General features: G+C 47.6%; 1 protein-coding gene across 2 annotated transcripts in view; it reads right to left on the bottom strand.

Annotated features, from left to right (window-relative positions):
• The window catches only part of DPYSL5 (dihydropyrimidinase like 5), a 91732-nt gene that overhangs the window by 33446 nt on the left and 35632 nt on the right, over positions 1-22654 (bottom strand). For both annotated transcript variants that reach the window (XM_036090182.2, XM_036090183.2), the window contains exon 2: positions 18377-18641. In XM_036090182.2, the coding sequence (XP_035946075.1) occupies positions 18377-18637 (261 nt within the window). In that variant the 5' untranslated portion in view covers positions 18638-18641. The remainder of the gene's footprint in view (positions 1-18376; positions 18642-22654) is intronic.

Raw genomic sequence — 22654 nt, 5'->3', positions numbered from 1 at the left:
TGTGGCTGCAGACAGCTCTCAAGCCTTCTCTTGACCTGTAATTTATAGCCTGTGGAGCTCATCCTGCAGCTGACTGGTTTTCTCTAAATTGTACATTTGCAATTAATTGCACTCCCAAAGTTCCTTTCACTTTCCACTCCCGCCTTCTGTGTCCACAGCCTCTCCCACACCATCTGGGGGGGCCTGGTCCCACGTCTGACCTTGCAATGCTCTTACTCTAAGCATTACCCTATCTAAAACTCACATTTCATTCTTTGAATTTTCTGCAGAGGAAACAGGCAACCTTCAATCCACAATATATTTTGGGAAAAGGACATTTTCCCCACACTTACCCTGGCTGCCATGTACAGGCATATTAAGAGGCAAAACAGGGGCACCTGGGTGGCTCAGTCATTAAGCGTCTGCCTTCGGCTCAGGTCATGATCCCCGGGTCCTGGGATCGAGCCCCGCATCGGGCTCCCTGCTCGGCAGGAAGCCTGCTTCTCCCTCTCCCACTCCCCCTGTTTGTGTTCCTTCTCTCGCTATCTCTGTCAAATAAATAAATAAATAAAATCTTTAAAAAAAAAAAAAGGCAAAATAGTATAAGGACAAGAATTGGACTTTAAGGCAGGCAGATCCAGGTTTAAATCCTAGTCCCATCACTTACTTGTAAGAACTTGGGCAAGTTGTTTATCTCTGAGCTCCATTTCCTCATTTGTAAAATGAAGATAATATATATCCATGGGGTTACTCTAATTAGATGAGAAAATGTATGTAAAACACTTAGCACAGTGCCTGCACATAGTAGGAGCCTAATAAATAGTGTTTATGGCCAGTAAGTATATAATTTGTAGGTAGCATTAATACATACACTATGTGCCCTCTTGGACACGTATCAGATGCTCCAGAAGAAGCAAGAAATGTGGTTGGCAAACAGGACAAGAAAAAAGTTCATTTGTAATAGAGATGATTTCGAAGTACTGTGAGAGTACAAGGCATCAAAAGTAACATTCCTCTTGGGGTGCCTGGGTGGCTCAGTCAGTCTGTCTTCGGCTCAGGTCATGATCCTGGGGTCCTGGTCGTGATCCTGGGGTCCTGGGCGGGCTTCCTGCTCAGCGGGGAGTCTGCTTTTCCCTCTCCCTCCTTTTGCCCCTCCCGCTGCTCATGCTCTCTCTCAAATAAATAAATAAAATCTTAAAAAAAAAAAAAAAGTAGTATTTTTTTTGGTGGCAGCATCAAGTGCAAAAGGCCAAAGGAAGGGAAGGCTATACTGGGTAGGCAGGCTAAGAGCTGGAAGGTGGGCATGATAGTGTGGGCAAAGTCGGGGGCACAGCCGGAGGACAGACAGTAGACCTGTTTGGTTTGGGCCGAGGCAGGTCTAGTTAGGACCAGACTGTGAGGACCCTGCTGAACCTGGATTCCATCGGGTCAGCAAAGTTTAGCAACTTGTGTCCTGAGGAGGCGGTGGTCCTGAGGGCGCTGAGGGAGTGCGGGGTTTATAGGAGGACGCTGCCACACCCCCAGCCCTGGACAGGTCTGTAGTCACGGCAGGCTGCGGGGCAGAGGAAGAAGATGAAGTCTGACTGCCGATACTCTGACCATGGAGTGCCCGCTGCAGTGTCATGGCCCTGAATTTGGGGACGGGAATGGAAGGGACAAACGTGAAAGCTGTTTTCCGGAAGAAGCGGTAACAGCCAGGTTTGATGCTAGAAGGGGAGGTGATGTAAATGATGAGGGAGGTTTCATGCTTGTGTGGCTGAAAAAACAGTATGAGGAGAGGGAAGGGAGTTTTTGTTCGTCTTAAGACAGAGCCCACTGAGGGACATCCAAGTGGAGATGAACATCACTAATGATAACCAACACCCCCTGAGCACGTGCTCTGTGCCCCTTTAACTCTAACAATGACCCTGTGAAAGAGGTACATTACTGTCCCCATTGCTCCGATGAGGAAACTGAGGGTTGATCCTCGTATCTATTAGGCTGGGAGGGACCCCTCTTCCCATCCACTCAAGAGCGGTAGGGAATCGAGAAAGGAGGAGATGATCAGAGGGTGCCCAGACCCTTGGTCCCAGACCTCTTAGCAAAACAGGAAATGGAGTCAAATTCCCAGGGGCAAGGTTTGGAAAAACTAGAGGAGTGTGGCGCTGAGCCAACACTCCTGCGGGAGTTGCATGCAGAATCAACTAGAGAGGGCTGGAATCAACATGCCATCGTGAGGGGCCAGGGAAGCCGGCAGCAGGGGCAGAGGAAGCAGCCCGGGAGAGCTGAGGGAGTGGGGAGCCCGGGGGGGTGGGGCAGGGCTGGCCCACAAAAGGGTCCGGGCAGAGATCCAGCACAGCAATAAAGGGGGAGGCATCTCAGGGCTGGCCCAGGGTTTGGTTGGGGCTTAGGGTGACATTTGCATTTTTATGCTTGTTAGCAGTGTGTGGAGGCGGGCTCTCCGGTGAGAGAAGCCCGAACTCTGGAGCCTGGCAGACCTGGATCCGACTTCTGGCTGTATCGCTGAGTCCTGTGGTCTTGGGCGAGCGAGCTCCAGCTTGAGAGGATGGGGGTGCCATTCCTGGAAGGTGGGATCCCTGGGAGGGGAGCAGGGTTGTGGTGGACGGCTGCATCTGGGGGAGGCACACAGGGGTGCCCAGGCTGTAGCTATGACCGTGGGAGTCATCGCTAACAGGTCACCCAGGGGGACAAGGTGAGTCGGAGGAGGTGATGTGGGATAGGGCTCTGAGAGGCAGCACGTGGGACAGGATTAAGATGGAGATAAGACCAGGAAGAACACTGGGAAGAAGAGCCAAGAAGAGCCAAGGTCTAGGAGTTAGACCAGTCTGGCACGGGGTTATGGAAGCCGAGCAAACCCTCCTACCGAGGCACGAAACTCCCTGGCTCAACGGCTTCAAGAGGAGGGGAACTACCCTAGAGGTTAAGTTGCCTCCCCCCGGAGGCCTAAGCGCCCCCTCCCCAAGAGTGAACAAACCAGGGCAGTTTTGGGGTCTCAGGGACAGTGAACAAACGCATCTGCTCCTGAAGCCCTGACATCAGCTCAACAGGTAGACTCCGGGCACACACACCGCCCCCAGCAGCAGCACTGCAGACAAGGCAGAGAAAGGTCTGAGACTCCGTGCCAAATCGTCACCTCCCCTCCTCCCGTCAGCCCAACGGCCCTGGGCCCTGCTGCTCTGCTGCTCGGAGCAGCTGGGTCACGCCCAGGTCAGGAGGCTGGCAAGAGCTCTCCTCCTCTTTCCCTTCTGTCTCAAATTCCTAAGTACAAAGGGGTGCTAGCCGACTCTCTGGGGGGCTGCTCACTCGGCGGTGCTGGCGGCTGAACCTCTCATTTCAGAGGACCCCGCAGGGAAGGATGATGGTTCCTGAGCTCTGGGGTTCTCATCCCTGGAGGCGCCCAAGGCTGCAGAGAGTCACCCCTACTCCAGGGGCTTTGGATGAAACTACACCCAGAGAGAATCTCCTGGAGGGCTGCGCCCCAGCCCAAGGACCTGGTCCCTCTCTCCCTCGATGCACGGAGTGCTCCAGGAGTGGGTCAGCTGCACAGCAGAGTCCTCCCCTCATCAACCACGACCACCACGTGGGACAGCGGTTTGCCTACCTCGGTGTCTTAGAGCTGGGCCAAGACTGGGGGCTAGATATTTTTACTCCAAATCCCATTCTCTTCTGTAATGCTAAGAACACATCTGATACCTATGAAATAGTAACTAAGCCCAGAACCTCAGAGCCTGGGGTGATCTCGCCCCGCTTCAGGGCTCCTAGAGGGAATACTTAAAATAGTCAACTGATAAGGAAGTATATACATCAGCCCTAACATTCTCTTGCTTCTGGAACGAGGAATACATGAATACCAACTGGAGAGGGAATGTTAAAGCATGCGTGAGACGATGCACATTTTCACGGTTAAGACATTTCCTTTAAACCCTGGAATGAATTGTGTTAATTCCCAGGCATGGCAGATGGGCGCGTTGCAGGGACTGAGAAGCAGCTTGCTCCGGAGCAAGTGACATCACTGACACTGAAAACAGCAGGTCGCTGTGGCAGTTAACCCCCGGGGCTGCACGCACTTTCAGGAGAGGGGTTCACACTGACGGATGGCCTACTACGTGCAGTGTTCTTTTTTTTTTAAAGATTTTATTTATTTTTATTTGACAGAGAGAGACACAGCGAGAGAGGGAACACAAGCAGGGACAGTGGGAGAGGGAGAAGCAGGCTTCCCGCCGAGCAGGGAGCCCGATGCGGGGCTCGATCCCAGGACCCTGGGATCATGACCTGAGCCGAAGGCAGACGCTTAACAACTGAGCCGCCCGGGCATCCCTACGTGCAGTGTTCTTAACATTTCTTATCCTGTGTGATCCTCAAAATGAGTCTGTCTGTGATTGAGAGCAAGGATTCAAACAGATATATGTGTCCATAGCAGCATTATTCCTAACAGCCAAAAGGTGGAAGCAACCCAAGGGTCCGGTGATGCACAGATAGATAAACACATTGTGGTATATATGAATGTTATCCAGCCTTAAAAATGAAGGAAATTCTGAGCCATGTTATAATGTAGTTGAAACTTGAGAACATTATGCTCAATGAAATAAGCCAGTCACAAATGAACCAAATACTGTAAGAATCCACATAGATGAGGTACCTAGGGTAGTCAAGTTCACAGTGACAAAAAGTGGAATGGTGGCTGCCTGGGGCTGGGGGCGGGAATGGGGAAGTCATATTTAATGGGTACTGAGTTTCAGCTAGTTAAGATAAAAAAATTCTGGAGATGGGGCGCCTGGGTGGCTCAGTCGTTAAGCATCTGCCTTCGGCTCAGGTCATGGTCCCAGGGTCCTGGGATCAAGTCCCGCATCCGGCTCCCTGCTCAGCGGGAAGCCTGCTTCTCCCTCTCCCACTCCCCCTGCTTGTGTTCCCTCTCTCACTGTGTCTCTCTCTGTCAAATAAATAAACAAAATCTTTAAAAAAAAAAATTCTGGAGATGGATTTTTTTTAAAGATTTTATTTGAGACAGAGAGAGAGAGAATGAGCAGGGGGAAGGGCAGAGGGAGAGGGAGAAGTACACTTCTGGCTGAGTACAGAGCCTGACGCAGGACTCAATCCTAGGACCCCAGGATCATGACCTGAGCTGAAGGCAGACGCTTAACCGACTGAGTCACCCAGGCGCCCGCCCCTGGAGATGGACTACTGCAGCGACATTGTGTATGTACTTAATGTCACTGACCTGTACACTTAAAAATGGCTAAAATGGTAAATGTTATGTTCTATTTTAGCACATTAAATTTTTAAAAAAATGATTCTATAGGGTAGACGTTACTCTTCTCCTTTGATAGATAAGAAAATGGACTCAGATGAAATCACACAGCCAGACTGAATGAGGGTCCATCTGCTTCTAGAGCCCCCACGTTTCCTTTATAGTATATGCTGCCCCTTCTAGAGCTCAGGATAGTCCTGGCCTGACTGAGGGGCTCCGTGTTTCCAAGATTCCTCTGTGACACGACGGAGAAAAGCCCAAGTGAAATTGGACCTAACTGCAGTTTAGAAACAGAGGGGTAGGTGTGGCTAGAGCTTGAATTACAGGGCTAAATCTGAGAATTGTGCCAACATCCAAAATTGTGAAATGAGGAGCTCCGGGCTCCTCTCTAACCCAGAATGATTATCTTCACTGCCGAGCATCCAATTTAAATTCATTGTGTTTAATACAAAGCCACAGCACAGAGCAGGCTATCTCCCGACATGCAGTTGCCATGGAGACTGGAGATGATCCTCAAAGGGAGTTATGTGGCGGAGAGAAAGTGGCTGCCAGCTTCTAAGAAGCCAAGGGGCCTGGGGAAACCATTCTAAAATAGAGCCGCACAGAGGGGCCCTTTGTCATCCTCCTCCTTAGCAAAGCCCCTTCTAATCCCCAAGTGGGAAAGTTAACAGGCAAGCAGGGCACGACTGTCTTTATTAAAAGCCCAGGCTGCCCACGGATGCCAGAGAAGAGGGATTTATCAACCATCCAGAAATACACCACATGTAACCCAACTTGCTCTCCTGCCCCGGTCTACCCTGACGTCGGCGAGTCCGCGTGTTTGTCCCAAGGCTAAGTGATAACAATATCATCAACAAAACTGCCGAGGGAGGTGGCCCTGGGGCCTCCCTGGATACAAGGCGCCCAGGAATGGGGCTGGAGTCAAGGCTGGGAGGCAGGCAGACCTGTCCCTGCACTGATTAGCATGGCAAGTATTTCGCTTTCTGAGACTCAGTTTCCCCACCTGGAAAAAGAAAAGATAATAAGATAATAATAAGACCTGTCCAAAGGGGGCTTTAAAGATCAAAATAAGTGAATAATGGACATACAGGTGCTCTGACAAATGGGCCTGGACAGCTCCATACGCCGCTCTCGTAGGAGGCAGGGGACAGAAGCTCATCTGCGGGTCCTGTGCAGAGCCACTGAGCCACCAGGAGCCACCTGGGGGCCGGGGATCCCAGAGCCCATCAGAGGCTCAATATGCTCCATTCTGAACCCTGTATTTTCCACACAGCAGGAAAAATATACTCTTTGATGGGCCACTACGTCTAGGGCGTAGAGATTCAGAGCTAGCGTGCTCTCCCAAACAGGAGTTCTAGAGTTCTAGAGTTCTAGAGTTCTAGAGTTCTAGAGTATCTTAAGCCTGGCAAGTGACTCAGGGCACTGACCCAGAAGAGAAATCACAGCCACAGCCCAAGCCTGGTGGTAACAAGGGATACCAAAGAGAATGGAAACCTGACAGAGGAACCAGGAGAGGGTGGCAATGGCTCAGTGGTTAGAATTCCAGTCCACAAAACCTTTATCCTCCTCTAGGTCCCTCAACACGCCCCAGCCTACCCCTATTCGCCACTGACTAGTCGTAAGGCAGAGGGGGGCAGGATGGACTCTTCCCCACGATGTCCTCACAGTTCACTGTTCAGTAAGACAGTACGTCCACATCAGTGTGTAGCCCAGCTTCACGGAAGACAACATCCTCGAGGCCCTCCCCTCGACCCCCAACACCCAACAAAGTTTCTTTTAACACATACACACGCACACACACACACACACTCATATCTCCCCCCCCGCTCCAAATAATTTGAGAAAATTTTAAAGAAAAGTCTTAACTTTTAGCTAGCAGAAAGGGACCATGCTAAGGGCAGAGAATGTTTATCAAGAATTTGGTTAATGCACTCAGTTCTCTTAAGTTTTCAGCTCATAGCCTGTACTGAAAAAAGTTTGCTCCCAAAGACAAAATAGCCAAAACAAATTTGAAAAACAACAGGGGGACCTGGGTGGCTCATTGGGTTGAATGTCCGACTCTTGATTTCGGCTCAGGTCCTGATCTCAGGGTTGTGAGTCGGCTTGAGATGTTCTCTCTCCTCTCCCTTTGCCCCTCCCCACTGCTTGCCCCCCGGCCCCGGCCAAATAAATAAATAAAATCTTTTAAAAAAAAGATTAACAAAGCTGGAGGACTTACACTACCTGCTTTCAAGTCTTACTGTAAAGGTATACACCTACAATATGACCTAGACATTCCATTCTTAGGTAATTATGTAAGGGGAATAAGCATACATCTGCACAAATACTTGTACCTAAATGTTCCTAGTAGCTTTATTTACAATAACCAAAACCTTAATAATGCTGAGTGGAAGAAACTGGGCCAAAAAAGGAATACATACTGGATTATTCCATTTATATAAAAATGTTGGAAAATGCAAACTAATCTATCGTACCAGAAAACAGATCAGTGGTTATCAGGGGCAGAGAAGGATGACAAGGGACACAAAAAAACTTTTGGGGGTGATGAATATGTTTATTATATTAATGGTGATGGCTTCACAGTGTATACATATTTCAAAATGGATCAAACTGTACACTTTAAGATTTTATCTTTTTAAGTAATGTCTACACACAACGTGAGCCTCGAACTCACATCCTTGAGATCAAGAGTCGCATGCTCCACCAACTGAGCCAGCCAGGTGCCCCTCAAAATATATGCTTTAAAAATGCGTGACTTATTGTATGTCAATTATACCTTAATCAATTTGTTGAGAAAAAAAAATACACGGATTAAAAAAAAAAAAAGGTGGTTTCCTAGGTTGCCTAATCATGACCTTCTTCATTCTATTCATACTCCTCCCCAAAATAAAGTTCACCAACATATATTGTTTAATTTTTTAAAAAGATTTTATTTATTTGAGAGAGAGAAGGAGCAGGGCGAGGGAGTGGGAGAGGGAGAAGCAGACCCCCCGTTGAGCAGGAGCCGGATGTGGGGCTCGATCCCAGGACCCCAGGATCATGACCTGAACCAAAGGCAGACGCTTAACTGACTGAGCCACCCAGGCGCCCCTAATTTTATTTCTAAATATTAATTGAGAATACTGTGGCGAGTTCAAATCTAAACACGAAAGTTATTTATGGATCGGGGTTGGATTCATTAATCTTTAGTGGTACTTCCAGCTCTAAAATTGTGTGTGTGATCAAGCATGTGCGAGAATGTGAAAGTGTATGAACGTGTGTGAGTATGAGAGAGAAAAATTGATCAGTGAGAAAGTTCTTATTATAGTTGGCCCATAGTGTTTTTTTTTTTTTAAAGATTTTTATTTATTTATTTGACAGAGAGAGAGACAGCGAGAGCAGGAACACAAGCAGGGGGAGTGGGAGAGGGAGAAGCAGGCTTCCTGCCGAGCAGGGAGCCCGATGAGGGACTCAATCCCAGGACCCTGGGATCATGACCTGAGCCAAAGGCAGACGCTTAACGACTGAGCCACCCAGGCGCCCTATAGTTGGCCCATAGTTTTGAATTCGTATAGTCACTAAGGATCATTATAGCTCCTAATTTTTAATTAATAAGAAATAAAAAAGGATCAGAAGGAGAAAAAATGTGCTTGGCTGCACTGATCACTTGAAGGAATCACGAGGCTAAAACCACCAAGGGAAAAGATTCGGCATCTACACACATTCCTACCTGTCGGTCAGGGCATCATTCTAAGACGTGCACCTTACACTCAACATAAGACTATGATAGCCTCACATCAGAGGCAACCACAGCAAGGTCTGGGAAAAGAGATATTTACAATTAAGATTTTTGAGGCTTTCCATAAGGCTATGTTCAAATATTTCTTGAACTATTAAAAAATATGCAGGCTTTAAGAAAAGAAAAAGGAGAAAGAAAAGAAAGAAAAATATATCGTTCATGTACTATATGTATCACTGAAATATACATGCAACACATGTTATTTTTTTTCTTTATTTTCTTTTTTTAAACCCCGAAGGATGAGAATATAAAAGCAGAACTTTTTTTTTTTTTTTTAAAGCAGAACTTCTTGTACGAGATATGAAAGGTTTCCAGTATGTTTGAGATCACAGAAGGGGGCGTTTATTTCTATTCTTGAACCAAAGGTTTTAAGATGCGATAATCTCTATATAGATAAATTCTTTGCAAACACTATTCTAGAAATTGAGGAGCTGCTTGGTCACCATAGGAGATTTTTTTCCAATACTAGATGTAAAGTTTATAAGAAACAATAGATCTCCTCTTACATTTATTCTAAGAAGGGTCAACCTGGCCTACATTTTGCCTGACCAATTAATGCAGGTGCAGAATGAAAGTTGCCAGCAAGGTATTGTTAAGCAAGGTAACTGATTTGAAGCAGGACATCTTTAAATAGCTCCTGATGCCTGCAGAGTTTATGACTGGCTATTTCTGCTTTTAAGAGAAAGAGAGAAGAGAGAAAATTATCTGGAATTCATCACCATTACTATTAGACTCCATTTGAAATCTAAAACACACATAGTCGACCTAACAGTAGGAACAGAATCAAACTTTTTAGTTCCTATTTGATGCCTAACAGTTTAATATGTAGGCTCATGAGGAAACTGTGCAAATGTATTTTCCAGGGGTTGGTAGCACGATCAAGTGATTGATTGATTTAATGGACCCTCATATAGTGCTTGGTAAGCACCAAGTATTATTTTAAGTTCTTTACAGATAGTAACTTGATTAACACACATAAAATACTATTATAATCTCCATTTCCCAGAGAAGAGATTGAGAGACAGAGAGAGATTAATTTGTTCAAATCACACAGTCAATATGGAGCTAAAATTCAGATTCTAATGGTATACTCCAGTCTGTGCTCATCACCACCACACTGTGCTGACATTCATGTGTTTCTTGAACATCTACTCTATGTTTCAAGCTATGTGGGTCTGTGGTGGGTCATGAGTTAAATATAAATTGTGGTCTCTGCCCCACAAATACTCTTCAATTTAGCTGAAAGACAAACTACACAGGAAACAATTTGAAAGCCCCAAGAAGACAAATTATTTCAGCTGGGGAGGAGAAAGCGGGATCCTGGATCTGAATTAGCTGGAGGGAGAACATGACGTGGGCTTGGTAGGCCTTGAAGGGTTCCTCGGATGGTGGGAAGGGATAGCATCGGGGAGCGTGGGACATTCACCGGGAGAGAAAACCCTCTTGCTGATACATGTGCATGTGTTGGGAATGAGGACTGGAGGGAGAGGCAAGGTCAGATGGGGAGCTGCCCAGGGTGAAGATCCAGAAATCCCAACTTGACATCCTAGACAACGGGGAGTCACGGCAGGTTCTCAAGCAGGAGCACGACACGAGGCGCAGAGAGCTGTGAAGTGAAGGGTGGCCAAGGTGATTTTTAATTTAAAATATGTAAATATGGAGCCTTCAAAAGATTTAAGTAGTTGAAGCAAAATTGGTGGAGTGGAGATGGACCAGGGCAAAATGTCTATAGGATGGCCATGGTTTTGCTTGGGATCCCCCCAGCCCAATGGTAGGCAGATGACTCCCAGTGAACCACACCCCATACAGTCCCCTCCCAGGAGTATGGAAGGGGCCCTGGGAATAAGATGGGGCACCATCACCCATGTGTTTTGTTATATGGCACAGTTGACTTTAAGAAAGGGAGATGATCTCAGTGGACCTGAGGCTCATCAGGTGAGCTCCTAAAGGGACAGGGTTCTTTCTGGCAAAGAGATTCTAAGTCCGAGGGATTTGAAATAGAAGAGGGATTCAAAGTGAAAGAGTCTCTGTGGCTGGCTTTGACGATGGAGGGGGCACATGGCGAGGAATGGTGACAGCCTCAAGGAGCTGAGATGGGCCCTCAGCTGATAGCCAGCAGGGAATCGGGGACCTCAGCACTTGAGCGTCAAGCAACCGAATTCTGCCACAAGCACGTGAGCTTGGCGGAGGACTCTGAACTCCGGATGAGAAAGCAGCCCAGCCAACACGTTGACTGTATCCTTGTGAGACCCTGAGCAGAGAGCCCAGTCACACTGTGCCCAGACTTCTGACCTACAGAACTGGGAGCTAGCATGTGGGTATTGTCTTAATTTGTACTGAAGCAGCAGAAGACGAATACAACCCTGCACAGGTGCCGGGTCCCACTGGGAGAGGCAGGAGAAGGGACGACCTCCAGGTGGCTTGGAAGGGGAAGCCACTTCATGAGGCACTCACGGAGATCTTCAGTGGGACTGTGGTGATTCTGAAAGGGGAGCGGAGCCCAGCTGTGCGGATCCCCACTAGCACAGCCGCACCAGAAGGGTGGCAGCTCTGCCGGAAGGACAGGCATGGTGTGGCAGCAGCTGGCCCCGGAAACAAGCCGGGAGGAGGGTGGATTCTGAGAGAATCTGTCAGGGTGGCCTGCCAGCAAAGCCAGGGACACAGAGGCAGCCTGGGCGCTAGATGGGACAGTAGAACAATTTCATTGCAAAGCCTAAGTGGGTGGATCTAAGAGCCTGCAGACACAGCCAAGGGTGGGCCTAGGGTGGACGCGGGTCGTCACAGCCTGGGGACCGACATTGATCGTAGGCATGCTCTGTGCCAGGCACGGGGGGAAGCGTCTTTCACGCATCCTCATTTAATCCCTACAACACCCATTTGTAAATGGCGAAAACTAAGGATGTTACTCCTCCAAGGACAAGTGGTGTCTGCTAAAGCCACCATGGCAGAGAGGCAAAGAGCTCGCTCCACTGTCTGCCCAGTGCATGTCAGTTCTGGGATGACTTCATCTGGTCCAGGCAAGTGTAGAGCCATCGTGTCAAGGCACCCACCAAGAGGTCACAGGCTGTCTGAAAGGGCTGACTATCCTGCTCTGGGGTTTCAGCAGGGCCCCCGAGTGGCATGGTGAAAAGACCCTCAGACTGAGAAACCTGCATTCTGGTCCAAATAACGCTGGGACTTGGGGCAACTCATTCATTTTCCATCAGTGGGAGGGTGGAACTCGATTTCTAAGGTCCCTTCCAGCTTTTTACAGGAATGAAGACACAAGTGAACTTGGGAACATTGATTAATAAGCAAGACCATAGGGGCGTCCGGGTGGCTCAGTTGGTTAAGCATCTGACTCCTGGTCTCGGCTCAGGTCATGATCTCAGACCTGATCTCCATGCTGGGCATGGAGCCTACTTAAAAAAAAAAAGAAAAAAAAAAGCAAGACCCTATGAGTCTGGGTCCTGATAAGCAGGAAGTGTTATTGCAGAGCTATAAGACTGGAAAGACATTTTGGCCAGAACTGAACAGAAGCAGAGTACTGAGTCAAGAAAGGAAGAAAAAAAAAAAAAAAGGAAGTGACCAGCATTTAAAGTTTTAATTCCAAAAGAGCAAATTTCAAAGGCAAAGTAGAAAAACAGTCTGCCCAATGGATAAATGGGTTCCTCGGTAAGGATGTTGGCAGGCCGGACACCAAAGGGAATTTATTTATGTCCTAGCCTGTCCAATCTCAGGACTCTGCCAGACAGGGCCCAGGCCTCTGCAGTGAGAGAAGGCAAGGGAGGGTCAGGACCCTCCACTGGGGGCGGGATGTGACAGGCTGTCCAAACCTATGCCACTGAACAGCCCCCTGGCTGATCTCAGGCTGGCCAAGCACTCTTCTTAGATTTGGCTTCCCTTGTAGGGAAGAATAGATGTCCTGCTGATGCTGATTTTGAGTTAATGGGAGCATGTCTCTGTGACAGATGGTCCTGGCACAAACGAGAGGGAATCTCTGGACCCTCAAAGAAGAGGGACAGACCCAGCCGGACTTCCGTTTGATGACACCCCTACCATGGCCAACTTCTCACTCCCTGATGATGTCGGTGGGATACAGACAGGAGGCGAGAACACAGGGCCAGGGACATCTAGCAAGTACAGGGGCTCTCGGACCCAGGCTGGGATTTGGGAGCCCACTGATCAGACCCAGGCATGTGAATAGAAGGAGAGAAGCAAATAAGTAAGACTGGCAAGGGCAAGGCAAAGCAGGCCTGAGCTTTCAAAGGGGATTCAGATGTCAGCCTGACACATAAGGTGAGGGTCAGACCTGCAGGAGTCACAGCCAGGACAACGTGCTTTTCAAGAGTGGAACTTTTCAAGTTCCTTATTAATCCACCTGCCAATGTTAGAATCATCAGGGATGCTTTAAAAAAAAATACTGATGGAGGGGCACCTGGGTGGCTCAGTCGGTTGGGTGGCCGGCTCTTGGTTTCAGCTCAGGTCATGATCTCAGGGTCGTGGGATCGACCCCGTCAGGCTCTGTGCTCAGCAGGGTATCTGCTTGGGATTCTCTCTCTCCCTCAGCCCCTCCCCCCGCTTGCACCCTCTCTCTCTAAAATAAATAAATAAATCTTAAAAAAAATACTGATGGGGGAAGAGACAGACCTAGAGATACAGATTTCACTGATGTGGCATGGGCCCTGGATACTGGTGTCTTAAAAAAATTCTCCAAGTCGTTCTTTTTTTTTAAGATTTTATTTATTTATTTGAGAGAGAGAGAGAGAGAGAGAGCGAAAGTAGGGGGAGGGCAGTGGGAGAGGGAGAAGCAGACTCCCCACTCAGCAGAGAGCCCGATTCGGGGCTCCATCCCAGGATACTGGGATCATGATCTGAGCCGAGAAGGCAGACGCTTACACAACTGAGCCACCCAGGCGCCTCTCCCCAAGTTGTTCTAATGTAATTTGTTTCCAAGGGTTGAAAACCACTGGCCTAGATGGTGGTTCTTAATATATTTTTGGAGGAGCGGGAGGCAGAAAAGGCATCTAGGAAGCTTTTCCCCATTGCCCATGCCTGCCCCCTCTATCAACATCTTAGTGAAGGGGCTGTGCCTATAGGTTAAAAAGCCTGATTCTGATCTTCCCAGAGCGCAGCGGAGGGCCATTGGTGGGGTGGAGCTCCAGAGCTTGCATTAACATTCTTTATTAGGTAACATTAGCTCCACACAAGAGAATAAATATAACTCATAAGTACGTTAAGCAGAATAATAATAAAAGACCTCATGACCCAACTGAAATCCCGGACCTTTATAAACACAGTTGGTGTTACTTGGTCTCCCTCCTCCCTCCCGCCCCCTGCCTCCCCGTGGGAGATAACCTCCTTCTTCAATGGGGTCTGCATTATTAACAAGCAGGTGGTCTTGGCGCTTTGCTTCCAGGAAACCCAGGTTCTGGGCCTGGGGAGGGCAGGGCCTGCAGGTTGGGAGGGTGTGAGGAGGCGGGGAGGAGGATCAAGGGCCCGGCTGTGAGCACGGGATGCAGAGCCCGGGGAGCCAGGCAGAGCCTGCCACAGCCTCTGAAAGCAGGCAAAGCATTTGTTAAAGTGCTAGAGAAATCCCTTTAGACCCAGTACAATGGAGACCCAGATGCTCTCGGAAAAGCCAGGCTTTCAACTGTTTTGTTTTCCCAGCCCTGACTGCGGCTGCCAAATTGACAGGCACGCAATAGCTCAGGGGGTGCAGAGTTCGAGGCCCCGCGGATCTGTCAGATAAGAACAAAAAGATGCAGCTTGATCTCTCTTTCTCTCTAGGCTAATCACTTGGGTGAGCCTTTCCTTAGGATTATTATTCAATTATAAACCCAGATGCTTAAAGCGAATCAACCACTACCTTCCTTAGAATGTACAAAGTAGGTCAGCGTTGGTCCACCAGGGTGCACAGCCTCTGAACGAGCGCCACAGGCCGTGTGAATAATTTAGTGGACACATCCCCCGGAGCGGCACTGCAATAGGAGCGCATTTTCTCTCCCCGGGAGATTGTCAGCGCCCCGAGGAAAGAGGATGCCCAAGCGCCCAGCTGTAGGAGCACCAGAGGGAAGGGGAAATCGGGAGTGGAGGGGTGGGAGTACCAGGGCAGGAAAACAGCTCTTGGAAGGCTGGGAGACTGAGGCAGAACTTGGGGCAGGGTCTACGGATGGGATCCAGGGGAGACTGAGTCAGGGACTGCATGAGGAAACGTCCAATCTGAGGGCTGGGCACAAGGACATCAAGATCCAGTCTTGCTTAGGGGATGGATAGAATAAAGAGTGGGCTTAGGTGACACTGGTAGCCAGGGGGGTGGCTTAGGATCTATGGGCCTTTAAACACTCCACAACTAGAGCCTGAGATGGATTGGGGGGCCTTAAATCACACAGGGGCTTTTATGTGTTTTCCAGAGGCAGCTGCTCCCATGGATGAGAAACCTGGAAAAGATCAAGAGTTACTCACCACCTTGCACAAAGATGCACGTGCTGAGGTTTTCATTGGCTATAAAGAGCTAAAGGCTCTCAGGGGAAAAGCTGTCACTCCTGGCTAATGAGGTCCCGGCAGATGACAATGTGAAAAATAAGACAAAGAAGGCCAGCCTGCCCTCTGAGAGGTGGGTAGACAGTGTGGTGACAGCATGGCATCCGACCTTGGACTACAGGTCTCCCAGGCGGGGACAGGAGCCAGAAAGCTACAATTTGGGGTGCCAGGCCTGAGCATACTATAGCAGGGACCCCAGGGATGATCAGAGTTATGCTGATAGTAAATACTATGGCCTCTCTCACATTATTGCTGGGAGTAGACCTTGTGACAGCCAGTCTGGAAAATAATTTGGTGGCATCTCCTAAAGCTGAGCACATGTGTACCCTGTGACCCAGCAATTCCACTCCCAGGAATGTGCCCCACAGAAATGTGTGCATAGATTTGCTGAAAGAAGTATACGAACATTCATAGCAACAGTATGACTGGCAACCACCCAAACACCCATTGATAAGTACTGTGTGGTACATCAGACTACAAAGCAGTAAAAGTGAATAAAATACAACATGAATTTCACAAAAATAATGTTGAGCTAAGGAAGCTGATGCAAAGGAACAAACCACTTAATTTCATTTATATAAAGTAAACAGAACCAATCTACGGTGAATATACTAAAAACCAATGACTTCTATACTTTAAGTGGGTGAATTGTATGGTGTGTGAATTATATCTCAATGAAGATGTTTGTTTGTTTGTTTTAAACTGTGGTATTAGAAGTCAGGAGAGTGGTTATCCTTGGTAAGGAGTAGTGACTGGGAGGGGGCATAAGGAGGGACTCCGGTCTGGCAATGTCTAGCCTCTCGATTTGGGTGCTGGTTACAAGGGTGTGTTCAGTTGTGACAATTCTATATACTTACAATTTGTGCACTTCTTGGTATTTATGCTATGCTTCAATAAAAATAGCAATGACAATGACCACAAACCAAACAGGCTGGGCCTGGCCTGGCTCCAGTACATGGCGATGGGGAACTGGATATGCTCCCTCACTCCAGAAAGGTCCTGTCACTAGTGTACCTTGCAGAAGGACCCTGCAAAAGTTTATGGGGACGGGGCTCCCCATTTCATCAGTGAGGCATTACCCACAGGTCCTGGGGGAATTCTCAGAAGAGAAAGTGGGAAGGGTCTGCCTACAGCCTCTCTTCTCTGGGCTCCGCTAGGGTAGGCAGATTTGGCCCCAGATGCTGAAGTATCAGTCCTGGAAGCACCCTTGCCTCAGAACAGGCTAGGCCGCAGCTGCTGTGACTCCTCGCAGCCCAGCCTTCCAGGGGTCTCGTCTGTTGCTCCTGGACTGGAAAGGGAGGATATCCTCAGGGAGACCTAAATAGCCAACTGCCTGAGATGGGCCAGCCCTAGAACTGTGACCGCAAGGCCAGCCTCTGCCTGCCCCAGCCAGGCTCCTCAGAGGCGGGTTTGGAGAGCCTTGTCAGCCACCGCCTAGCCAGGACACCTGAACCCCCAGGAAAAGGGGGAGACACCTGAGCATGGGAGAAGGGCTCCCCGAGAACCCCAGGTAGAACAGAGGTGGGATTTTAGGGTGCAGGGCCATTGGGGATTTGAGGCTGTGGGCCAAAGTAGGACAGAGGACTGACTATAGCCCCTGGGCCAGTAGCTAGTGGATCCCTTTCTCCCAGGGAGGGTTAGAGGCCAAGGCCTTTGGAAGTCAGACAGTGTAAGGGGCTGCCTCCCGGGTCAGGAACTTGTAGTCCTTGAGATTCTGATTCAATTCTGCATTTAAAAAAATCTTCAGGGGTGCCTGGGTGGCTCAGTCAGTTGAGTGTCTGACTTTGGATCGAGCCCCACGTCAGGCTCCCTCCTCGGCAGGGAGTGTGCTTGTTCCTCTCCCTCTGCCTCTCCCCCAACTCGTGCTCTCTCTCTCTCAAATAAATAAAATCTTTAAAAAAAACCTTCATAGGTGACTCTGATGCATAGCTGGGTACAGAGACCCACATAGATTAAGCATCATTCACTGATTCACTCAACAAACATTTACTGGGTAGCTACTCTGGTTCCTGGTCAGGGCCAGGCTCTGGGAAAGCAGAACAATACTGTCAGGCCTTAAGGAGTCCATAGTCCGGTGTTCACGGAGAGGTTGGCATGTGACAGATAATTACAATGCAGAGGAATGACAGCAATAACAGGTTCCGGAGCACAGAAGAGGGATAGAAGAACCCACATGTGACTCTTTCCTCCTAATTCATTTGTTTCACAGGCCTGAATTTTTGTATTCTGCATTCGGGAACATCCAGCAGCTCAGGCCCCGCTCAATAACTGTAAATAGTGTCCATGGCCATGCCCTCTGAAAGAGGCTCACCACGTTTTTTTCCTAGCTGTTTTTAAAAATAATGAACAAGCTAGGAGAGATGTAATACAAGATCGCTCACTATGTCTGTTTCATAATTACTGCCATTAAAATCGTCTAGAAGAGAAATATCTATTTGTCACCATCTTTGGGGAATTAATTTAGCTTATCACACATAAAGGAGTCCATCAGATCAATACCTCACTCCTGTCACGTACATGCACAATAACAAACACCAGCAAATTCTCTTCTTCTAGGTCTGCATTACATGCCATAGAAATATAAACATAAAATCAGTGTCCGGCCTCAGCACATAGGTAAGTGATGTGATCAGTAAAACAGGCCCACATACCTCCTTTCCGGTAGTCACGGAGATCTAGGACATCTAGCCTGGAATTTCCTATGTCAGTTGCCACAGTGGCCCCAGGAGAGCACCCTTCTCCTTTGAGCAACACAGCAGGGGCATCCTGTTCACATGGGTCTAGTCTGGAGCAGCCCCACAAATGGAAGAAGCCAAAGGGAAGGCCCCTTCAGCGAACAGGAGCATTACCTTGGTCCCGTGGTAGAAGTCGTCCACACACGTAGCGTTCATGAAGGTCTGATGGAAGTGGGTGCTGGTATCAATGCCTCCAGGGATCACCAGCTTCCCAGTGGCATCGATCACCTTGGCCCCTCCAGGGATCATGAGCTCACGGCCCACCTGCTGGATGATGCCATTCTCGATGTAGACATCAGCCTCGTGGGTGCAGTCATCGTTCACCACCTTGCCTCCCTTGATGAGAATCCTCACGCTGCCTGAATTGGCAAGCATGTTCCTACGGAAGGTGAGAGGGGGGCACTGGTCAAGGTCAGAGTCCCTTTTCACTGTGACCGAGGTCCCACTTCTTCCCACCAGAGGCCAACCTCCATGGGCAGAGTAAGTGAGCAGGGAAGAGAAGGAAGTTCCTCCATAGCCTGAGAACATCGGCCCTACAACCGACTGGGGTCACAAGCCTCCCACTGACCTCCTAGTGGGACTTACTGGGAATCATGACACAGTGGCAGTAAGGATGAATCTGGGGCCCAAAGAAACATCAATGTTTACCTTCCCAAAATGCTGTGTAGGTTCAAAAGCATTTTCATACCTACTGTGTTGTTTTATTCTCGAAACCACCCGAGGAGTCGCATTTTACCAACAAGAAAGCTGAAACTGCTAAGTAAGGAATCGATGGCTTCTAAGCAGCCAAGTCAAACCCAGATGCCTTGGATGACCAATGTCCCCATTACACGATATGGTCCCAAAGATATCAGGGGCTCCTGGGGCACGTCTCCGAGAGCCAAATTCTCTAAGCCTCCCCGTTGTTTAATTCATGTCCTTCTTCAGATGGATTCTGCTTCAGCTCGCCCTCCCATCCTTCCTCAAGGCCACTACCACACCGAACTCCACAGCAGGCTGCACCGTTAATAAGCTCATCTGCAGAGATTTGGAAAAGCACCTTCACTCAAGTTCCACCCCCAGAGATTCAGCTTTATTTGCTCCGGATTGGGTCCCCCAAAACCACTATTTTTTTTTTAAGATTTTATTTATTTATCTGACAGAGAGAGACAGCAAGAGAGGGAACACAAGTAGGGGGAGCGGAAGAGGGAGAAGCAGGCTTCCCGCTGAGCAGGGAGCACGATGCGGGGCTCGATCCCAAGACCCTGGGATCATGACCTGAGCCGAAGGCAGAAGCTTAACGACTGAGCCACCCAGGAGCCCCCAGAACCACTATTTTTAAAAGCTAGAGAACCTTACCATATGCTTAAAGAATGAATGCCAATCTCTTGCAGAAAGGAGAAGAGAAGGAAACATTCCCAATTCATTTTATGAAACCAGTATTACTCTGATACCAAAGCCAGACAAAGACAGCACCAAAAAAAGAAAATTATCGAGTAATATCCCTCATGAATATAGATACAGAAATTCTTAACAAAATATTAGCAAGTGGAATTCAGCAATATGTAAAAAGAATTCTACACCATGCAAATGGGATTTATTCCAGGGATGCAATGTCAGGTTCAATATTTGAAAATTTAATCAATGTAATCCACCCTATTAACAGGCTAAAGAAGAATCACATAATCACATATCATTTGATGCAGAAAAAGCATTTGACAAAATTCAAACATCTATTCATGATAAAAGCTCTCAGAAAAGTAGGAATAAGTTAACTTATTAACCTCTGCCTCTCCCTCTGCTGGGTCTCTTTCTCTCTCTCAAATAAATAAAAATTAAAAAATAAAATAATTTTGACAAAGAAGAATAAAATGGGAGGAATTAGTCTACTGGATTTCAAAACTTATTACTTAGCTCCAGTAGTCAAAACTGGGTAGTATGGATGGAGACACAAAATCAGTGGAACAGAATAAAGATCCAGAAATAGCCCATATAAGTATGGTCAACTGATTTCAACTTAATAAAGAACATCTACGAAAAACCGGTAGCTAACATTAGACTTAATGCTTAAAGACTTCATGCTTTCCCCCTACAACTGGGAACAAGGCAAGGATGCCCACCATTTTCACTGCTGTTCAACAAAGGGAGTGCTAGCCAGCTATGAAAACATGAAATGAAATAAAGGGCATATAGAATTTCCTATGTCAGTTGCCACAGTGGCCCCAGGAGAGCACCCTTCTCCTTTGAGCAACACAGCAGGGGCATCCTGTTCACATGGGTCTAGTCTGGAGCAGCCCCACAAATGGAAGAAGCCAAAGGGAAAAAGGAAAAAAATAAAACTGTCCCTATTTGCAGATGACATGATGGTTTCTGTGGAGAAAACTCCAAAGAATCTAAAAAAAAAAAAATCTCCTAGAACAAATAAGTAAGTTCAGCAAGAATGCAAGATACAAGACCAACATACAAAAAGTTCATTTTTCTATATACTAGCAATGAACACATGTACATGCAAAAAAATTAAAATGCTTAGGCATAAATCTAAGAAAACATATACAGTATTTATATGCTAAAAAACCACAAAATGCTGATGAAAGAAATCAAAGATTGAAGTGAGTGGCGAGACACACCATATTCATGGAATGGAACACCCAACATAGTAAAGATTGTCAATTTTCCCCAAATTGATACACACGTTTAATGCAGTTCCTATCTCAGCAAAAATCTTTTGTAGATAGAGGCAAGCTTATTGTCAAAGTTTATGTGAAAAAACAAAGCTAAAATAATTTTGACAGGGACGCCTGGGTGGCTCAGTTGGTTAAGCGTCTGCCTTCAGCTCAGGTCATGATCCCCGGGTCCTGGGATCGAGTTCCACGTCCAGCTCCCTGCTCAGTGGGGAGTCTGATTCTCCCTCTCCCTCTGCCTCTCCCTCCGCTGGGTCTCTTTCTCTCTCTCAAATAAATAAAAATTAAAAAATAAAATAATTTTGACAAAGAAGAATAAAGTGGGAAGAATTAGTCTACCGGATTTGAAAACTTATTACTTAGTTCCAGTAGTCAAAACTGGATAGTATGGATGGAGACACAAAATCAGTGGAACAGAATAAAGATCCAGAAATAGCCCATGTAAGTATGGTCAACTGATTTTTGACAAAGGTGCAAAAAAACCATTCAATGGAGGGAAGATAGTCTTTTCAGCAAATGATGTTGGAGCAATTAGATATCCATAAGCAAAAAATAAACCTTGACTTAAATCTCAGATCTTACACAAAAATCAACTCAAAACGGATCATCCATTGAGTGGCCGCATTTGACCACTAACCATTCTCTTCCTCTTGGAGCTCCCTCTCCTTAGCATTAAATGTGGCCATGCAGGGGAGCGGAATAAGGACCACAGGGAGATCTTGGCCACTGTTTTGGAGAGGAGCAAGTCTTTGATAAATGGTGGTTGAAGGCAAGTTTGTGGAAACTTGTCAAGACCTTTGTGAGTAAAGGGAGCCGTAAAATGGGCTGAGGACAGCATGCCTGAAGGAAGAGATCAATTTAAGACAGATCTAAGATTTTTTCAAACAGCTAGGAAAGAGTCAAAGGATTGATTTAAAGATAAAAGAGGACAAGGGATTACTTGTAACGGAAGGTCTTGCAGCATGGAAGAATGATGGCCATTATTAATGGAAGCCAGGTCTCTGTCACAGACTTAGATGGTTTATTTTATTTGATCCTTCCAAAGGTATTATTATGCCCATCCACAGAGGAAACAGACTCGAGAGAGGTTAAGGTCAAGGCTTGTAGAAAGGAGATTATGTGAAGATGCAGAAGAGGTGGGGATACACACCAGAGAGGTGTTCTCTCTGCTCTGAATAGTGGGAGGCGGGGAGCTCCTGGGAGCAGCGAGGAGCAAGAGGATGTGAGCAGAGTGGGGGAGATGTGGAGGAGCCACTGTGGGGCCTGAGACTAAGCGGGCTGGACACAGGGGAAGGGGTCAGTGTTCAGACAGCTGCCGTGATGGAGCTAATCAGAATCCCGTCCAGGGAGCACCTTTGGGTTGGATCTGCAACTCTCTTGACCCTTAGGTATCTGAACAGAAATGATTTTCATTTAGACTTAGGAAAGATACAACAAAGTCTGACTAGGAGGAGGGAGACTTCACCATTGCAGGGTCTCCCCGGGCATGAGTGAAGCCCACCTTTCCACTTGGTAAACTGCTCATTCTTCAGGACCTAATCCAGTTGTCCCCCTTTATAAGAAGCCTTCCCTGACTCTCTGCCACCTTCACAGACTTCATGGCCCTGGAGTCTCTCCGCACCTCTGAACTGAGGTTCTCAAGGTCCAAAGCCTTATTAGTGATCATTGTTTCTGCTCCCTCTTCAGCCCCAGCCCCGAGTATAGGATACTCAAAACCAGTGAACAAATGAAT

This window comes from Halichoerus grypus, chromosome 10, assembly GCF_964656455.1.
Source record: "Halichoerus grypus chromosome 10, mHalGry1.hap1.1, whole genome shotgun sequence".
Taxonomy (NCBI): Eukaryota; Metazoa; Chordata; class Mammalia; order Carnivora; family Phocidae; genus Halichoerus; species Halichoerus grypus.
This window is presented reverse-complemented; position numbering and strand designations above follow the sequence as displayed.